The sequence below is a fragment of the Schistocerca serialis genome, chromosome 1 (assembly GCF_023864345.2).
Source record: "Schistocerca serialis cubense isolate TAMUIC-IGC-003099 chromosome 1, iqSchSeri2.2, whole genome shotgun sequence".
NCBI lineage: Eukaryota > Metazoa > Arthropoda > Insecta > Orthoptera > Acrididae > Schistocerca > Schistocerca serialis.
The window spans coordinates 1,253,266,605-1,253,284,809 of record NC_064638.1 but is presented as its reverse complement, the minus strand read 5'-3'; the positions used below and the strand labels follow the sequence as shown (position 1 = coordinate 1,253,284,809).

Genomic DNA, 18,205 nt, shown 5'->3' with positions numbered 1-18,205 from the left:
AACATTCAATGAAATGTCATTGATGTGGGCTTTTGCAGCCAAGGCCCACTCGTGTACCCTTGATGACTGCACGACACAAAGCTTTATGCCTTGCCTGGACCCGTCAGCATGACATTGGACTGCTGATGACTGGAAACGTGTTGCCTGGTTGGACGAATCTCATTTCAAATTGCATCGAGCAGATGGATGTGTATGGGTACGGAGACGACCTTCTGCATCCATGGACCCTGCATGTCAGCAGAGGACTGTTCAAGCTGGTGGAACCTCTGTAGTGATGTGGGGCATGTGCAGTTGGAGTGATATGGGACCCCTGATATGTCTAGATATGACTCAGACAGGTGACACGCATGTAAGCATCCTGTCTGGTCACCTGCATCCATTCATGTCCATTGTGCATTCTGACAAATCCAGCAGGACAATGTGGTACCCCACATGTCCAGAATTGCTACATATTGGTTCCAGGAACACACTTCTGAGTTTAAACACTTCCACTGGCCACATAAATATTATTGAGCATATGTGGGATGCCTTGCAACATGCCGTTCAGAATAAAGCTCCACCCCCTCTTACTCATATGGATTTATGGACAGTCCTGCAGGATTCACGGTATCAATTTCCTCCAGTGTTGCTTCAGACATCAGTTGTGTCCATGCCATGTCATGTTGTGGCTCTTCTGCATGCTCACAGGGCCATACAGATATTAGGCAGGTATAGGCAGGTATACCAGTTTCTTTGGCTCTTGAGCGTATTATGTGTTTAAGAGCTGAAAAATTCTCTAATATTCTTCTCCTTTTCTCTCTGTACCAACAAAAATTTGAAACATTATGTTGATTTCATTTTCTTTTTAATAATATTTAATCTATTGTAATGTACTTCCATTAGAACAAATATAATCTTATGCTTGCCTTACAAGAAAAGTGAAAAAAAAGAAACGAACAATATGGGAAGGATAGATTGCCACGCACCATATGGAACAGACATTGAGTGGCAGACACAATGAAAATGGATTCTTGAAATATTTAAGCTTTCAGACAAAGTGCTTCTTCCATATTTTTAGCATTCTTTTTCATTGTGCCTGCCCACAACTCAGTGCCCGCTCTTTGTGGTGAGTAACAATCTGCCCTGTCCATATTGTTTTTATTCCATTGTGGACTTCCCATTGTTCAAAAAAAGAAACCAGTGTGAAGATATTTGCTGCTACTTTAGTTCCTCTGTGCCAAATTTTTTTAGTACTATTGATACTCAGACTGCCATTTCTTACTCCCCCTACTTTCATGAGAAATGAAATGTACCTTCCATGATATCAGCAATTCATCAGGACCAATAGTTTCTGCATTCAGGTCCTGTGGTGGAGCAGCTGGAACTGATAGTCATTTGTTAGAAGCAGTAGTTTATTTCACAACCAAAATCTGTGATTCATTTAGGAAATTATGCATGAAAGATAATATACTCAGAGAAGAATAAAAAAGTTGCCACTTTCAGACAGCACTTTCAAATAAATATTACCTTCTTCTTGTGTCTTCACAGTGAGGGTATCTGTGAAAGGGCTAGCCTCAATAGCATTAGTAGCAAGCATTCTTATGTGGTACGTTGTGGCAGGGTGTAAGTCAGTTATGACTGCAGTTCTCATGGAATCAGCACTGAAACATTTTCATTCATTCATGTAGTTACTGTTGTGGGAAAGAAGAACATTTTAAATGTAAAGCTATGAATACATGCATCAAAAGCAGAACTCACATGAGGAAACTATAAATTACAAGAATTACAGAACTTACTTTCAGGAGGCAAAATTCCAGGTTGGAAAGAGAGGGAGGTCACACACTAACAACATGGTCCTTGAAAAATAGGCAGTATTCTGTAAAGGGAATAGGTCAGATCCCTGACACCCTGACATACAAAACTATGCTTAATGACCATATTCCTTACATCCTTATTATCCTGAAGAAAATCATGAAAACTGTAGGCCTCTGACAAAGGCTCACAATTCATCTGTAGAACTCCTTACTCATCTTGATCTGCACATCTCTACCTTCCACTTACACCTAAGAATACACAGGAACAACAATCCTAGTCATCCCATTCTGTGAGGCTCCAAATCCTGTATGCGTCTTTACCACTGAAACCCATACATGAAAGGCCAATGAGAGTGTGCCCTTGCTAGGGTGTCTGACATACGACAGACCAATGAAAGTGTGCCCTCACCATGAGGCTACTCATATGATCGCCCAATGAAAATGTGCCCTCGTTTCGAAATTTGTCACATGGTGGACCAATGAAAGTGTCCCCTTGCTGTGAGACAGTACTAAAAATATAATGTATTCAGTATTATCAGTGTAGAGTTTCTGATAAAGTGTGCTTAGTGGACCTTAATCAAACAATCAATTACTGTTATATTTATGTTGCTTTTTTCTTTTGTTTCTACACTGCTGATTGAGTATAAAATGAAATATTTAATTGTAGCTGCAATAGGTTAGGGTGTTTGGTCACTGCAGATACAAATGAAAGAGCAAGTACAGCACAAATGAACAAGAAAATAATTATAATAAACATAGGTCCAGAAACCAATGGTCTGAAGTATGTTGATACTATTAACAGGGCTGACACACACACACACACACACACACACACACACACACACACACAAATCAATGTTCAAGTTGGAGTACCTATCATCCAAATAGTCGATTAGCTTGTGTTGCAGTCAGCTAGGATATGAAATGCAGACCTATGAACTACTCACTGCTGACACATGCAAAAACATAATTCAAAATCTTTGTTGATGTGATGTCTGTGATTTCTCATAAGTTCAAATGTACATATAGTATATGTTCATAACATGGTCTCTGGTAAAACATGCTTCATCTGTAAATAACATAAATAACACATGCACAAGAGAATGTGGATCATTCCCACATTGTGTCTCTCATTCATTGGCAGAAGGCAATCCAGGCTGGAGAGTCAGGTGTGATCATGGTCTGCCACTTTGCACATAATATGAGTGCAGCTGTCCCTCATGTAATGCCATATGGCAGAGAGCAAAATCATTCTGGTGCAGCATCCGTTTTGGTGCTTGTATCTTCACTTTGATAGTTGTCAACCCTCCCTCATAAGCACATATCTCCCAACAGCCTATGCATCCAAGGAAAACATATCTGCTTGAGCACCAAAACACTGAATACCTACTTCCTCAGTGTCTCTGACAACTACATGTATTTTGTACATAAAAAAATCTCACAGGCAGTGTCTTTCTCTCACCCTCCATAAAACACAGCTCTCACGACCCTGTCACTGTCACACATTAGCACTATGTTCTTGGATGCATCAGTTCATTACCGTGTGTCAAGCTATGACTTTCTCATCTAGGTGTAATGATGCAAAGCAATATGAAACGTAATGAGCTCATAAGAATGGTAGTAGACAAGGTGAATGGTTGACTTGGGTTTATTGGGAGAATGATAAGAAAACTTGGTTCATCTGTAAAGGAGAAAGCATATAGAACACTACTGTCATCCATTCTTGAATAATGTTTGAATGTTTGGGGATAGGTTGAATTGGAGGAAGAAATTGAAGCAATTCAGAGATAAGCTGCTAGATTTGTTACTGGTAAATTCAGTCAACACTTGAGTATTACAGAGATGCCTTGTGAACTGGGAATCCCTGGAGGGAAGACAATGTTCATTTTGCAGAACACTACTGAGAAAATTTAGAGAACCAGCATTTGCGGCTGACTGCAGAACTGTTCTACTGCTGCCAATGTATATTTTCTGTAGGAATCATGAAGATGAGAAAAATTAGGAGTCATAAGGAGGCACATAGGCAGTCATTTTTCTCTTGCTCTATTTGTGAGTGGGCGAGGAAAGGAAATAACTAGTAGTGGCAGCTTGTAGAGTATGTACGAATATGTAGTTTTAGATATCTGAAAATGACATCCCCCTCATATCCTTCCTATACCACCCACTGTTGTCTAATCTCCTTAATGTCTTCATCAATCTACAAGGTGGAATGTGATAAACTGCTGATTTGGGAATGAAATAAAAAAATAATGAACTCTTAAAAACTTGCATTTTTATTTTTCTCATATTGGACAATATGAGAGTTTCTAATTACATGTTTTAAACAGTGTATCTGGCAAATGTCTACCTTCACAATTCATACACTGCTGCAGTTGTTTTCTAAAATTCTCATGCACTCTTTAAGTATGTCTTTTGGTATTCTTGCAATTTCAGCCTCAATATTGGTTTGTAGGTCTTCCAGGGTGTTGAGACAGTTGCACTACACCTTTGACTTCAGGTAACCCGAAAGAAAAAAATCGCATTGGGCTAAGTTTGGTGATCGTGCGGGCTGGTTCAGATCCCCCGTCCAAGAGAGAAGTCTTTGCCTCAAAAAAATCATGATAATGCCCACTGTGTGTGCAGTGGCACCATCTTCTGGAAACCAGATATCCTGTAATTACATTGCCTCGAAAGCTGGCTAGAAAAACTTTTGCAGCGTAGTTAAGTAATGATCAAAATTCACAGCTACAGCACGACGATTTTCCTGGAAAAAGTAAGGGCCAATGATGCCTACTCGTGATTGGCGCACCACACAGTGATGTGGTCTGAGTGCAGGGATCTCTGGTGAATTTGTCTGGAGTTCATGTCACTCCAGTACTGCATATTCTGTTTGTTTACACACCCACTGAGGTGAAACTGTGCCTCATAAGAAAAGAACACATTTGCATCATGGGGTATGGTTGCAAGCATCTATTCACTTCACAAGATGTTCTTCATGTTACATAATCCTGTACTGACAATTGCTGGACCATGCACATTTTATACGGGTGAAAATTCAGTTCATTATGAAGAATCCAGTGGAGAGAATGTCTTGCAATGCCAAGAGAAAGTGCATGTTTCTGAGCTGAGCGTTTCTCATTCAACATTTTGTGTTGTTGTAACACTTTTCTCAGGTCCTCTTTGTACAGATGACACATCCCGTGTTGTAATGAATGCAGTTACCCAATTTCAAATTGATTGCTGTCCAGGAACATGTTCACGTGGGGGTACTGCAAATCATGACTGAAAAGCATGCTTCATTGCAATAATCGAGTGGGAACTCGAGAAATACACTTCAGCTCAAAATGAGCGCTCCTCACATGTCCACTGCATTATTGCAATGGAACAACAATTGAATACAAACCTCCTGCTGGTCACTATTAACCATGCCCACTCTACTCTATTCGACAAACAGTGTTGCCACAATGTGAATTCTAAAAAAGCCATTTACTCCGCTCCACCCTGTATATGACTTTCTCGGATCATTATCTTTCCCCAAAGGTTCCTATCCTTGCAACTGTTCCCTCCATAAAACCTCCTTCATGTGCACACACCCAGCATGGAACAGTTGCCTCCCTCCCCATTAGAAAAAAGTCTTCGGAAATCAAATTTGCACAGAGCAATTTTTTTGCAAAGTGTTAAAGGAATCCATCATATATGGCAAAACTAACATGATGAGGTGTAGCGCCTTATAGCATGCCTATTGAGATAGTAACAACAACGAACAGATGTGCAGTACGAATCACATGCAGGACATGTGATGTCAGGTGCCAGAGTGTATGTAGTTTTTATGTGATTTATCTATTTATTTATGTACACGTAGAACCAAACTGAGGAGCAAATCTCCATGGTCGTAGAACTTTCAGTACATGAAATTCCAACATAAAAGTAATAACGGATAAAAATAAAATGTTTATGAACCTGAAAAAAGTCAAGCCATAAGTTTAAGTAAACGCAGTCAATAACACAACAAGAATCAGCTTAATTTTTCAAGGAACTCCTTGACAGAATAGGAGTGACCCATGAGGAAACTCTTCAGTTTTGATTTGAAAGCACATGGATTACTGCTAAGATTTTTGAATTCTAGTGGTAGCTTATTGAAAATGGATTCAGAAGTATACTGCACACCTTTCTGCACAAGAGTTATGGAAGTCCGATCCAAATGCAGGTTTGATTTCTGCCGAGTATTAACTGAGCAAAAGCTGCTTATTCTTGGGAATAAGCCAATATCATTAACAAGAAATGACAGTAAGGAATATATATATATATATATATATATATATATATATATATATATATATATATATATATATATATATATATATATATATATATATATATATATATATATATATATATTTTTTTTGGGAGGCCGATGTCAAAATATCCAGACTCGTGAACAGGGGTCGACAAGATGTTCATGAACTTGCACCACTTATTGCCCGAACTGCCCGTTTCTGAGTCAAAAATATCCTTTTAGAATGGGAAGAGTTACCCCAACATAAAATACCATTTGACATAAGTGAATGAAAATAAGCAAAGTAGACCAATTTTCATGTCAAATGATCAATCATTTTAGATTCCGTTCGATTAGTAAAAATGGCAACACTAAGTTTTAGAACAAGATCCTGAATCTGGGCTTCCCACAACAGTTCACTATCCGTCTGAACACCTAGAAGTTTGAACTGTTCGGTTTCACTAATCATATGCCCAGTCTGTGAAATTAAAATGTCAGGTTTTGTTGAATTGTGTGTTAGAAACTGTGATTTTGCATTAGTTTATTTTCTACAAGCCATGAACTTAGGTCATGTACTGCACTATTTGAAACTGAGCAATTGTTGCACACAACATACTTCACTACAAAGCTAGTGTCATTAGCAAACAGAAATTAGAAATTTAGAGTTACCCACAATAGTAGAGGGCAGCTGACGGACACTGTTTGAGCTGCAGTCAAAATACTGTCATTTTCATTTGCAGTTCTATTTGTTTAAGTTTCTAATTGTTTTATTAATAACTATTATAATTGTGCTTAGTTATGAAAGTGAATGAAGGCGTGAATGTGAAATAATCTTTTATGCAAAGTTTTTTTACTATACATTGAAGTAACTGGTATTGTGAGGAATGTTCAAGAACGATGTATGTGTTGTCATTCGTAACAGGGAATTTTTTATAAACTATTTTGTCACCTTATGGTACTGGGAGAATGAGGTTATTATTTTGGTAAAGTAGTTTTGTTAATAGTGAGCTAATTTTGTATTTGCGGGTTTTTTAAATTTATTTGTATTAATTTACTGCTCTGATTCAGTGACAAATTTGATATTTTGGTACCAAAATGTTTGAGGAGTGCTGTAAAGTGTGGAAGAGAGATTGATTTAATTTACAGTATGAAATTCATAACTGATGGTGACATTTTACATAACTAAATAGTGCCTGGCGTAGTGCTCACTCATTAATGTGAACACTTTGTTACATGAGACTGATTATAGCAGCATTTGAGTGAGCTTTTCTGAAAGAAACAATCCGTTTGTGAACTTTCTGTGAAGGATAATTAATGATTACCATAAACTGGCTAGTGTTATGAATGATGTGTGCATGTGGACTTTCCAGACTTTGTACAGCTTAGAGTAAGGTTTGGTAGTAACTGGTGTGTGCAAGCTTACCATAACAAAGTGAAATTTATGCACGTAAATACTTTCATTTAACTGTTATTAACCTTCCACCAACAAAACAATTTTTAGTGTGACTTGTGGTTACTAGGTGTACAGAAGTTTTTCTGTATCTTTTTCGGGCTGAGAACTGTATTTCAGTAACTTCAAGGAGGCATGTGTGTGAGAAGAGAATCACCACAAGGTAAGTGGAACTTCATACTCTGTAGAATTTTACAGTGCCGCGACAGTGAGTTGTCTCTCCATTATTTGTCTCCCCTTATCCTTTAAAGCTGTGGTCTGAGTGACTTGCCCCTTCCTCTCAACCTTCCAAAACCTGTCTTTCATCCCCCTGTGATAAAGGAACTAACAGTTCTGAAAGCTGAGATTGGGGTTTCAACTTTTACCTATGTCCTTCAATGGTACTGGACTTTTGTCTCCTGAAGGTAACAGCTGGAAGATGACAAATAATTTATGTATCTTCATCACCCAGCAGATTGAAACATACGTATTTGAATTATATTGATGTTAATGTTGCAGTTACCATACGTAGATGTGCATGTATGAATTGTCATTCAAAAACAGTTTGATTTTATTATGACCTGTGAAAAAGTGGTGATACACACTTAGAATAATAAGCAAAATGAAAACAGAATGTAAAATTCGGTGTATTAAATGTAACAGTAAGAGACATTTACCATCTTTGTAAGTATAGAAGCTTTCAAGGTCAATTTCCACAAATTTCTTTTGGGTTGTAGACCATGTCATGCTGTACCAGTAATTCAGCCACTATTGCTAGTGATCATCAACAGAATATATAACACTGGTCATACATACCATAATGAGAAGCACTTGCAAAAGGGACAAAAATTTTGGTACATAATTTTACAGCATGATACAGCAATAGTCCAATGCTGCATGCAAAAATTCATTCCAGCATATTATTTTTAATCTTAAATGAGGTACGGGACCATAACAGCTGACAGAAGAATGAGTGGAACAGGTCAAACACATCTCACAATGATGATCCTTGCAATTTAGTTTCCAGAAATTTTATGAACAAATATTGTTGTGATCTGCAGTCAAAAGACTAGCTTGATGGAGCTCTCCTTGCTAATCTCTCCTGTGCAAGCCTCTTTATCTTCAAATAACTACTGCAACCTTTAAAACCTGCTTCCTGTAGTCATCTCTTGGTCTCCCTCTACAATTTTAACTGTCCCTCCTTCCTTCCACACACACACACACACACACACACACACACACACCACTCCAGTATGAAACGTGTCCTATCAAAAATAATTTTTCTCACCAATTCTATTCAGCACCTCCTCATTAGTTACAAGATCTACCAATCCTAATCTTCAGAATTTTTTTGTAGCACCACATTTCAAAAGTTTCTATTCCCTTCCTGTCTTAACTGCTTATTGTTCATGTTTCACTTCCATATGAGGCTACACTTTAGACAAATACCTTTAGAAAATATTTACTAACATTTAAATCTATATTCAGTATTAACAAATTTCTCTTCTTCAGAAATGCTTTTTTGTCATTGCCAGTCTACATTTTATGTCCTCTTTTCGCTGGCCAGTTACTTTACTGCCCAAATTAGCAGAACCCATCTACTACTTTTAGTGTCTTGTTTCCCTCAGCATCATCTGATTTAATCTTACTACATTCCATTAGCCATGTTTTGCTTTCATTGGTGGTCATCTTATATCCTCCTCTCAAGATACTGTCCATTTCATAGAACTGCTCTCCAAAGTCGTTTGCTGTCTCTGTCAAAATTACAATGTTTTCAGCAAAACCTCAAACTTTTTATTTCTTCTCCCTGAGCTCTAATTCCTTCTCCAAGTTTTTTTGGTTCCCTTTACTGCTTGCTCAATGTTTAGGTTCTATAATATTCCCTCCAAGTTCATTTCACTTGTGTAACTCATCTATGTACGCCATTCACCTTAGCTTAGTACTGATTTTCCATCTAAGCTCTATTCATACAGCTGCTTCTCTTTTCTCCAAAGGCCTTTTTAATTTTCCTCTAGGCAGTATCTATCTTTACCCTAGTGATACATATCTCTATATTCTCACATTTGTCATCTAGGTATTCCTGCTTAGCCATTTTGCACTTCCTGACAGTCTCGTTTCATATACGTTTGTGTTCCCTTTTGTGTGCTGCATTTTCATATTTTCTCCTTTCATTATTCAATACCTGCTGCAGTACCCAAGGAATTCTACCAGGCTTTGTTATTTTGCCCATTTGATCCTCTGCTGCCTTCACTATTTCATTTCTCAAAGCTACCCATTCATTCTGTATTCTTTTCCCCTGTTGTAGTCAATTGTTGCCTAATGATCCCTCTGAATCTCTCAACAACTTATGATCCTTTCAACTTGTCTGGAACTCATCTCCTTAATTTCCTATCATTTTGCAATCTCTTCAATTTAATCTACAGTTTAGTACAGTAAAAGAAGAATGAAACAGATTGAATACGGGGAAACATTGTGTAGCTGCAAATTCTTGTACAGTGGTGGGGAATGAAGGTCATAAACAACACATTAAGATTCCTGGCCAGTAGGATGTGATTATAGTGGGTGGGGACACATTTAAAGATAACTTTTTATGTTTTTCTTGAATATCTCAAAAACCATGGTCTCCAGTGAAAATGTTTCCCAGTACAAAATTAAACTAGCAGATTAAAACTGTGTGTCGGACTGAGACTCAAATTCGGGACCTATGCCTTTCACGAGCAAGTGCTCTACCATCTGAGCTGCCCAAGCACGACTCACAATCCACCCTCATAGCTTTACTTCCACCAGTACCTTGTCTCCTACCTTCCAAACTTCATAGAAGCTCTCCTGTGAACCTAGCAGAACTAGCACTCCTGGAAGAAAGGATATTGTGGAGACATGGCTTAGCCACAGCCTGGGGGATATTTCCAGAATGAGATTTTCACTCTGCAGCGGAGTGTGCGCTCATATGAAACTTCCTGGCAGATTAAAACTGTGTGCTGGACTGAGACACAAACTCGGGACCAGTTTTAATCTGCCAGTAAGTTTCATATCAGCACACACTCCACTGCAGAGTGAAAATCTCATTCTTAAACTTAAATTAACTTACACTTCCTACAAAAAAGTTCCTATTCATTATTTCCCTAGGACAGATAGTTTTCACAATGCCGGAGATGGAAAGTCACAAGTTACCGAATAAATCATTGCTTCCTTTGTTGATGGCCAATGAAGCTTTCAATTTAATTGTGCAATCAGCACACAGGTAAGTAATCATACTAAAAGTATGACGTGGCTAAGTCAAATATTTTGGGCAAGATAATTAATTTAATTACACTACACGCAGTAGACAAGCTCTGAACTTGCCCATTGGAGATACGCTATCGCTATAGTTTTATAGTTATTCTGTTGAAACTTCTCACATTTTTATGATTATAGCGGATCTCCCTTCTACTTAAATTTAAACATTCTTTATTTATTCGCCTACTTAATCTATCTTGCTTCCTTAATTTCTAAGACAAAAACCAGAAAATCATGAATTTCAACAAAAATTTTAATTTGTGAGATCCAGAATACTGTTTCTACTAAATTATTATGCAAAAGGAATCTAAATATAAATTTTTAAGTTTCTAGCTCTTTTCTGTTGTGCCAATGATTTTTACAGAAAAACATCCAAATTTCAAAAATGGTTAAAGTTATTGAACTGATATTCAACACATATTGATTTAGTATTACTCCTGACATGCTAGAAACGTTTCAGGTTATTTACTTGATTTTTAAAGTATTGAGCAACATTTATGACATCAGAGCTAGTTATAGCGGACTGGCTGGCACACAATGGAAAGACTGATGTGAATTTTATAAGGCGTGAGTAGGCTGCTTCCCTACACAGTGTTGGCCTACAATGGCCATCATCAAAACTGTAAAATAAAAGTAACAAATTATGACCACTGTGACATGTACTACTTTGTACCTCATAATTTTTAAAATTTCACACAGGCTATTGTGCATAAATTTCTGTATAAATATCGGAGGGCAAAGTATTACTAGTAATACTTCAATACTAGTATTGGAAGGTTCTGAAGAAAAGAAATTTGCTAACATCGAGTATAGATTTAAGTGTCAGGAAGTCGTTTCTGAAAGTATTTGTATGGAGTGTAGCCATGTATGGAAGTGAAACATGGAAGATAAATAGTTTGGACAAGAAGAGGATAGAAGCTTTCGAAATGTGGTGCTACAGAAGAATGCTGAAGATTAGATGGGTAGATCACATAACTAATGAGGAGGTATTGAACAGAATTGGGGAGAAGAGGAGTTTGTGGCACAACTTGACAAGAAGAAGGGACCGGTTGGTAGCACATGTTCTGAAGCATCAAGGGATCACAAATTTAGCATTGGAGGGCAGCGTGGAGGGTAAAAATCATAGAGGGAGACCAAGAGATGAATACACTAAGCAGATTCCGAAGGATGTAGGTTGCAGTAAGTACTGGGAGATGAAGAAGCTTGCACAGGATAGAGTAACATGGAGAGCTGCATCAAACCAGTCTCAGGACTGAAGGCCACAACAACAACAGTATTGGAAATATGTGAGATATATTGATACAAAGAAATTATGAATTAGATGACTACACACACATACACACACACACACACACACACACACACACACAAACACACACACACTGTGCATACCATGATACCGAGAGAGAGAGTAAAAGAGATACTTTAATGTGCAGCCTGACTGGGTTGGCTGGCTGAATGTTGTGGAGTGAGTGGAATTATAATCAAAAAGGCAAATCGAAAGGAATTTTAAGTAGTATAAAAGGGAATGATAGTGCAGAATATAGGAATATGGAGGCAGAGAAGCTTGCTCAAACGCAGCCCCTTGTAATTACATATTCTGAACATGGGTAAAGGAAAAAAGGGGGAGGGGCAGTTTGGGGCTGCACTGTTGAGAATACAGTACTATGTAGACCATAAGACAAAAAGTGGGGGGGGGGGGGGGTGAGAAAGAGAAGTAGATGGGTGAGGGTTGCTATAAATGATTTAGGAGCAGGAGAAGAGGCAGTTACAACACAGGAATCGGTCTAAAATGAGCTCATAAGGATTGAGCTGATCCTCATTCTCCTCCCCAGGAATCTAGGAAAGGAAATTACAAAGTATGGCCAAAGCAAGAAAGACATTAGGAGCAGATTACAGAGCTGTAAAATTTTTACAAAATGCACAAGAAGTTGTGGCAATTGTATGTATGTACAGATAGCATTAAGCAATATAGTAATAGTTTATTTTTGATAGAAAATACAGATTAAATTTCTATGAATTACTTGTCTTCTTTTTAATGCTTACTACTGTAGCCGGGCCAGTTGCCTGGCCACTGCCAGTGCCTGTATATACACCCACAGCTGGTGGATTGCCACTCTCCCAGTGTCATCCACCAAAGCCAGCCTACACGCAGCCAATCTAAATTCTGGCTGAACACTTCGTGTGCTTACTAACATTGCTGAACCACAGCAGAAACATGCTGATTTTTGTACACACCAAATGGCAACAGCAACACATTGCTCTGTGTACTCAACAGATTCCAGCTGACTCCATGAGATGCATTAGTAATACCCACCAGTGGTGCATGCATCCCCAACTTTGACGCTGCAAGCACAGCAGTATGTTGAGTCTGCTCATTGTGTGACTTCTTACAGAAATTCTTCTGCTGGATTATTTAAGATGCTGCACCACAACTAACTGACAGCATTCACTTTTTCTCCTTGCTCAAGGGCAGCTGCACCCCACAGCCAATCTATTGGTAGCACTGACCAGCTTAGTTCCAGTGCAGCCCAGGACTCTGTTTGAGCATGAATCCAACATAGCCCAAGATTCAACTGGATTCCAGATTAGACAATGACTCTACGCTGCCTTGTATGTTGGTCCTGGCTGAGTTTGTTGGAATCCTCATGTCCTAGTGACTGCTGTTGGTTTAAGCCCAGGTCTCCCATTGGCCACAAGCACTCTGCCAATGTACAACTGGTTAGCCTTGTGCCCAACTATGCCAGACACCAAGAGAGGCAATGGTCGACACTGACAATGACACCATCCAGACTCAAATCAAGGATACCAAGCAGGACTCAAGTCAAGAGGTTGTATCATTCTACCTGAAGTGGCTATTATTTACATTTGCATGTCAGAACTGTGAAATCTTCATTTGCGTGCTTACCAAAAAATGTGTTTCTTTCATTGTCATCCTGGGAATTGCCTTTTTTTACATGCTGTCCTTATCACCATGGAAGGACACAAAAGTTGGTGCAAGATGGTCCAGCCCTGCAGGAACATACCAGTTGGTGAGCAAGCAGTTGACTACGGGTCCCACACAACTCCACCTTGTCCAATGCCCATGTCCTGCCTGGCAGCTGTCTTCCACCAGCCACACCAATGTTGCTTGCACTTTTTCCCAGAAACCAGCAGCCATGGCTGCCCTTTGCTCCTGTGAGTGGCTCAATGTCAGGACACTACTAAAAGCTGGTGATGAGTTTTCCATTTTGGAACTGCTCCACCCTTTACCCAGTCAGATGTCCACTTCTAGACATGTCTTCAGTTTTCTTTTGTGCCTAATCAATGCACATGTTTTCCTTTACTGTTCCTCTTCCTGCACCGGTTTTCTACTTTTCCTTTCAGTGCTAACTTTTTTGCAAGTTGTAATCCTGTTCTTCCTTGGGCACTACTGGCACCTTGTTCATCTCTGGTGCTTCTGCATCACAAACCCACTGTCTGCCTTTTTGGGCACCTTGTGGGTTCATGCCCTCTCCATCTCATCTTCAGGTTTTTTTCCTGCTCACTTCTTTCCAGCACTGAGGCCATGCCCACTACCCATGGCCCTGTCTCTGTCTACCTGGACATATCCTTCTTCCCATCTGATGAGCCTGTCAGCATCCCACTGGCCCTTCAATACTATGATGGCTCAACTATCTAGTCTAAGCAAGGAGGAATATTGTAGCCAGGCCAGTCACCTGGCCTCTGCCACTGCCTGTAAACCCGTGGTTGGTGGGTTGGCATAATCCAGGCATCATCCACTGAAGCCAGCTTACATGGAGCCAGTCTGAATTCTGGCTTACCATTTCTGCTGGACTACTGCATCAGCAACACATCAGTCTGTGTACTGTGTACATGCCAGATGACAACAGCAACACGTCACTCCGTGTATCTACCAGGCCCCAGTGGGCTCTTTGGGACATATTACCATCACCCACTAGCTGCGTGTGCTTCTACAACGATGGTGCTGCACGCACGGCCTTTTACCTCCACACATCAAGTGCCAACTCACAGAAATTCTCCAACCAGATTATTTAAGACACTAGCCCACATCATCTGTTGACACTCTGGGCTGTCTGCTGGCTGCGCTCGACATCCAATCTATCTGCAGTATTCACCAGCAGCAGTTGCAACACAGCCCAAGATCTGACTGGACACAGTTCCAGTGCAGTTCAAGACTCCAACCAGACACCAACCCAGTGAGTCTCAGGACTCGGAGTGTATTCTAACCCAGACACTGCCCACACGCCATCTAGGACATCACCGCTTGAACGAGCACATCAGCACCCTTGTGTCTTGGTGGTCGCCTTCGGTTTGAACCCAGTCTCCCATTCGCCACTAGCACTCTGCCAACGGCTAACTGGTTAGACTACACCCAACCAAGCTGGATACTAACCCAAGCACTGTCGGACTCATCCTATGACACCAATTGGACTCCGCCCAAGGATATCATGTGGGACTCCAGTCAAGCAGCCACTTGGAGTAGCTATTATTTCTATCCTAACATCAGCATTGCGAACTGATTGTTTATGTGCTTATCAATAAGTGCATTATTTTCATTGTCACAGTTGGTGCTGCTTTTTGTTTTTGTTTTTATTATCCTTGCCACTATGTAAGGACACAAAACATACCATTACTCTATACTTATATGGATATGGTGTCTGTTCTTTTGGACGTATCTGAAAGAACAGACACCATTGATGGTCTGCAGCCATTTAGAATTGCATTAGTACCTTCAGCTGCTAAGAGGCATTGATATATACCAACGGGAGCAGGTGAAAATGTGTGCCTTGACTGGACTCGAACCCAGGATCTCCTGCTTACATGGCAGACGCTCTATCCATCTGAGACACTGAGGGCACAGAGGATAGTGTGCGACTGCAGGGACTATCTCGAGCACACATCCCGTGTGACCCATATTCTCACCTTGTATGTCCACACACTACATTCGTAATGTCTCACCCTAACACACTCATTACTCATGAAAGACAGTCCCGTAATAAGAGTTCGGGGAATATGTGTGCATCCACACAGAAGAAGAAGGTCATGGCCAGTGTTGCCAGAACTATGTACTTATATGGATGTGGTGTCCTTTCAGACATGTCTGAAAGAACAGACACCATTGATGACCTGCAGCCGTCTAGAAAGAAATTAGAATTGTATTAATACCTTCAGCTGCTAACGGGCATTGATATATATCAACGGGGACAGGTGAAACTGTCTGCCCCGACCGGGACTCGACCCGGGATCTCCTGCTTACATGGCAGACACTCTATCCATCTAAGCCACTGAGGGCACAAAGGATAGCGCGACCGCAGGGACTGACTCATGCATGCTTCCTGCACGACCCATATTCTCACCTTGTATGTCTACACACTACATTCATAGTGTCCCACCCCATCACACTCATTACTTGTGGAAGACATTCTTACCAAGTGCCATAAGAGTTCGAGGAATATGTGTGCATCCGCACAGAAGAAGGTCATGGCCAGTGTTGCCAGAACTATACAGGGTGATTCAAAAAGAATACCACAACTTTAGGAATTTAAAACTCTGCAACGACAAAAGGCAGAGCTAAGCACTATCTGTTGGCGAATTAAGGGAGCTATAAAGTTTCATTTAGTTGTACATTCTGTGATTTTATCCTTGCTCAAATGGAAACAGATGAATCTTTCGTTTCAAAGATTGTGTTTAGTGATGAAGCAACTTTCCACACTAACGGGAAAATCAACCGTCACAATGTCTGTATATGGGGCACTGAGAATCCGCGGGAAACAACTCAGTATGAACATGACTCGCCTAAGGTGAACGTTTTCTGTGCCATTTCAGCCAATAATGTTTTTGGTTCCTTTTTCTTCGAAGGTGCTACTGTAACTGGATTACAGTATCTGGAGATGTTAGAGAATTGGCTGTTCCCTCAGCTCGAACAAGAAGCACAACAATTCATATTTCAGCAGGATGGAGCGCCACCACATTGGCACTTATCTGTCTGTAACTACATGAACATCAACTACCCGAGGCGATGGATCCGCCGCCAGGCAGCCCGTGACAGAGCACTTCATCACTGGCCTCCAAGAAGCCCTGATCTTACCCCCTGCGATTTTTTCTTATGGGGGTATGTTAAGGATATGGTGTTTCGGCCACCTCTCCCAGCCACCATTGATGATTTGAAATGAGGAATAACAGCAGCTATCCAAACTGTTACGCCTGATATGCTACAGAGAGTTTGGAACGAGTTGGAGTATCGGGTTGATATTGCTCGAGTGTCTGGAGGGGGCCATATTGAACATCTCTGAACTTGTTTTTGAGTGAAAAAAAACCTTTTTAAATACTCTTTGTAATGATGTATAACAGAAGGTTATATTATGTTTCTTTCATTAAATACACATTTTTAAAGTTGTGGTATTCTTTTTGAATCACCCTGTATACTTATATAGATATTATGCTCAGTACCGAAAGGACGGCAATCCACACAACAACTGTAGGTATCTGAGCAATCCAAGCATAGAAAAGTCATGAATTAGATAAATAGAAACGTCCTAAATGAAATTTTCACTCTGCATCGGAGTGTGTGCTGATATGAAACATTCCTGGCAGATTAAAACAGTCTACTAGACTGAGACGTGAACTGGGGACCTTTGACTTTCATGGGCAAGTGCTCTACTGACTGAGGTTCCCAAACATGACACACAACATGCCCTACAGCTTTACTTCCGTCAGTTCCTCTTCTCCTACCTTCCAAACCTCACAGAAGGTCTCCTGCAAAACTTGCAAGAGTTGCACTCCTGGAAGAAAGGATATTGTGGAGACATGGCTTAGCCACAGCCTGGGGGATGTTTCCAGAATCAAATTTTCACTCTGCAGTGGAGTGTGTGCTAATACAAAAGTAGAGCACTTGTCTGTGAAAGGTAAAGGTTCTAAGTTCGAGTCTCAGTCCAGAACACAGTTTTAATCTGCCTGGTACTTCCATATCAGCACACACTCTACTGCAGAGTGTAAAAATCATTCTGGGAACACAGATGTTGAACAGGAATGGGTTGAAACTTCCTGACAGATAAAACTGTGTGCCTGACCGAGACTCGAACTCGGGACCTTTGCCTTTCGCGGGCAAGTGCTCTACCAGCTGAGCTACCGAAGCATGACTCACGCCTGGTCCTCACAGCTTTACTTCTGCCAGTATCTTGTCTCCTACCTTCCAAACTTTACAGAAGCTCGCCTGCGAACAGAGCACTTGCCCGCAAAAGGCAAAGGTCCTGAGTTCGAGTCTCGGTCGGGCACACAGTTTTAATCTGCCAGGACGTTTCATATCAGAGCACACTCCGCTGCAGAGTGAAAATCTCATTCAGGAATGGATTGTTTTAAAGAACACCACCAAACAGATGCAGAAGAGGTCATTGGTTTTGAAATGAAGAAGAAAGTGCCTGGTTTGATGATGATAATGAAGTGATTAAG

The 18,205-nt window shown here is 40.3% G+C and overlaps 1 protein-coding gene across 1 annotated transcript in view; it reads right to left on the bottom strand.

Moving 5' to 3' along the window:
* The window catches only part of LOC126456738 (Down syndrome cell adhesion molecule-like protein Dscam2), a 427,689-nt gene that overhangs the window by 124,120 nt on the left and 285,364 nt on the right, over positions 1–18,205 (bottom strand). The window contains exons 18-19 of the mRNA XM_050092487.1: positions 1,507–1,640; positions 1,293–1,363 (exon numbers count right to left, since the gene is read on the bottom strand). Of these exons, the coding sequence (XP_049948444.1) occupies positions 1,293–1,363; positions 1,507–1,640 (205 nt within the window). The remainder of the gene's footprint in view (positions 1–1,292; positions 1,364–1,506; positions 1,641–18,205) is intronic.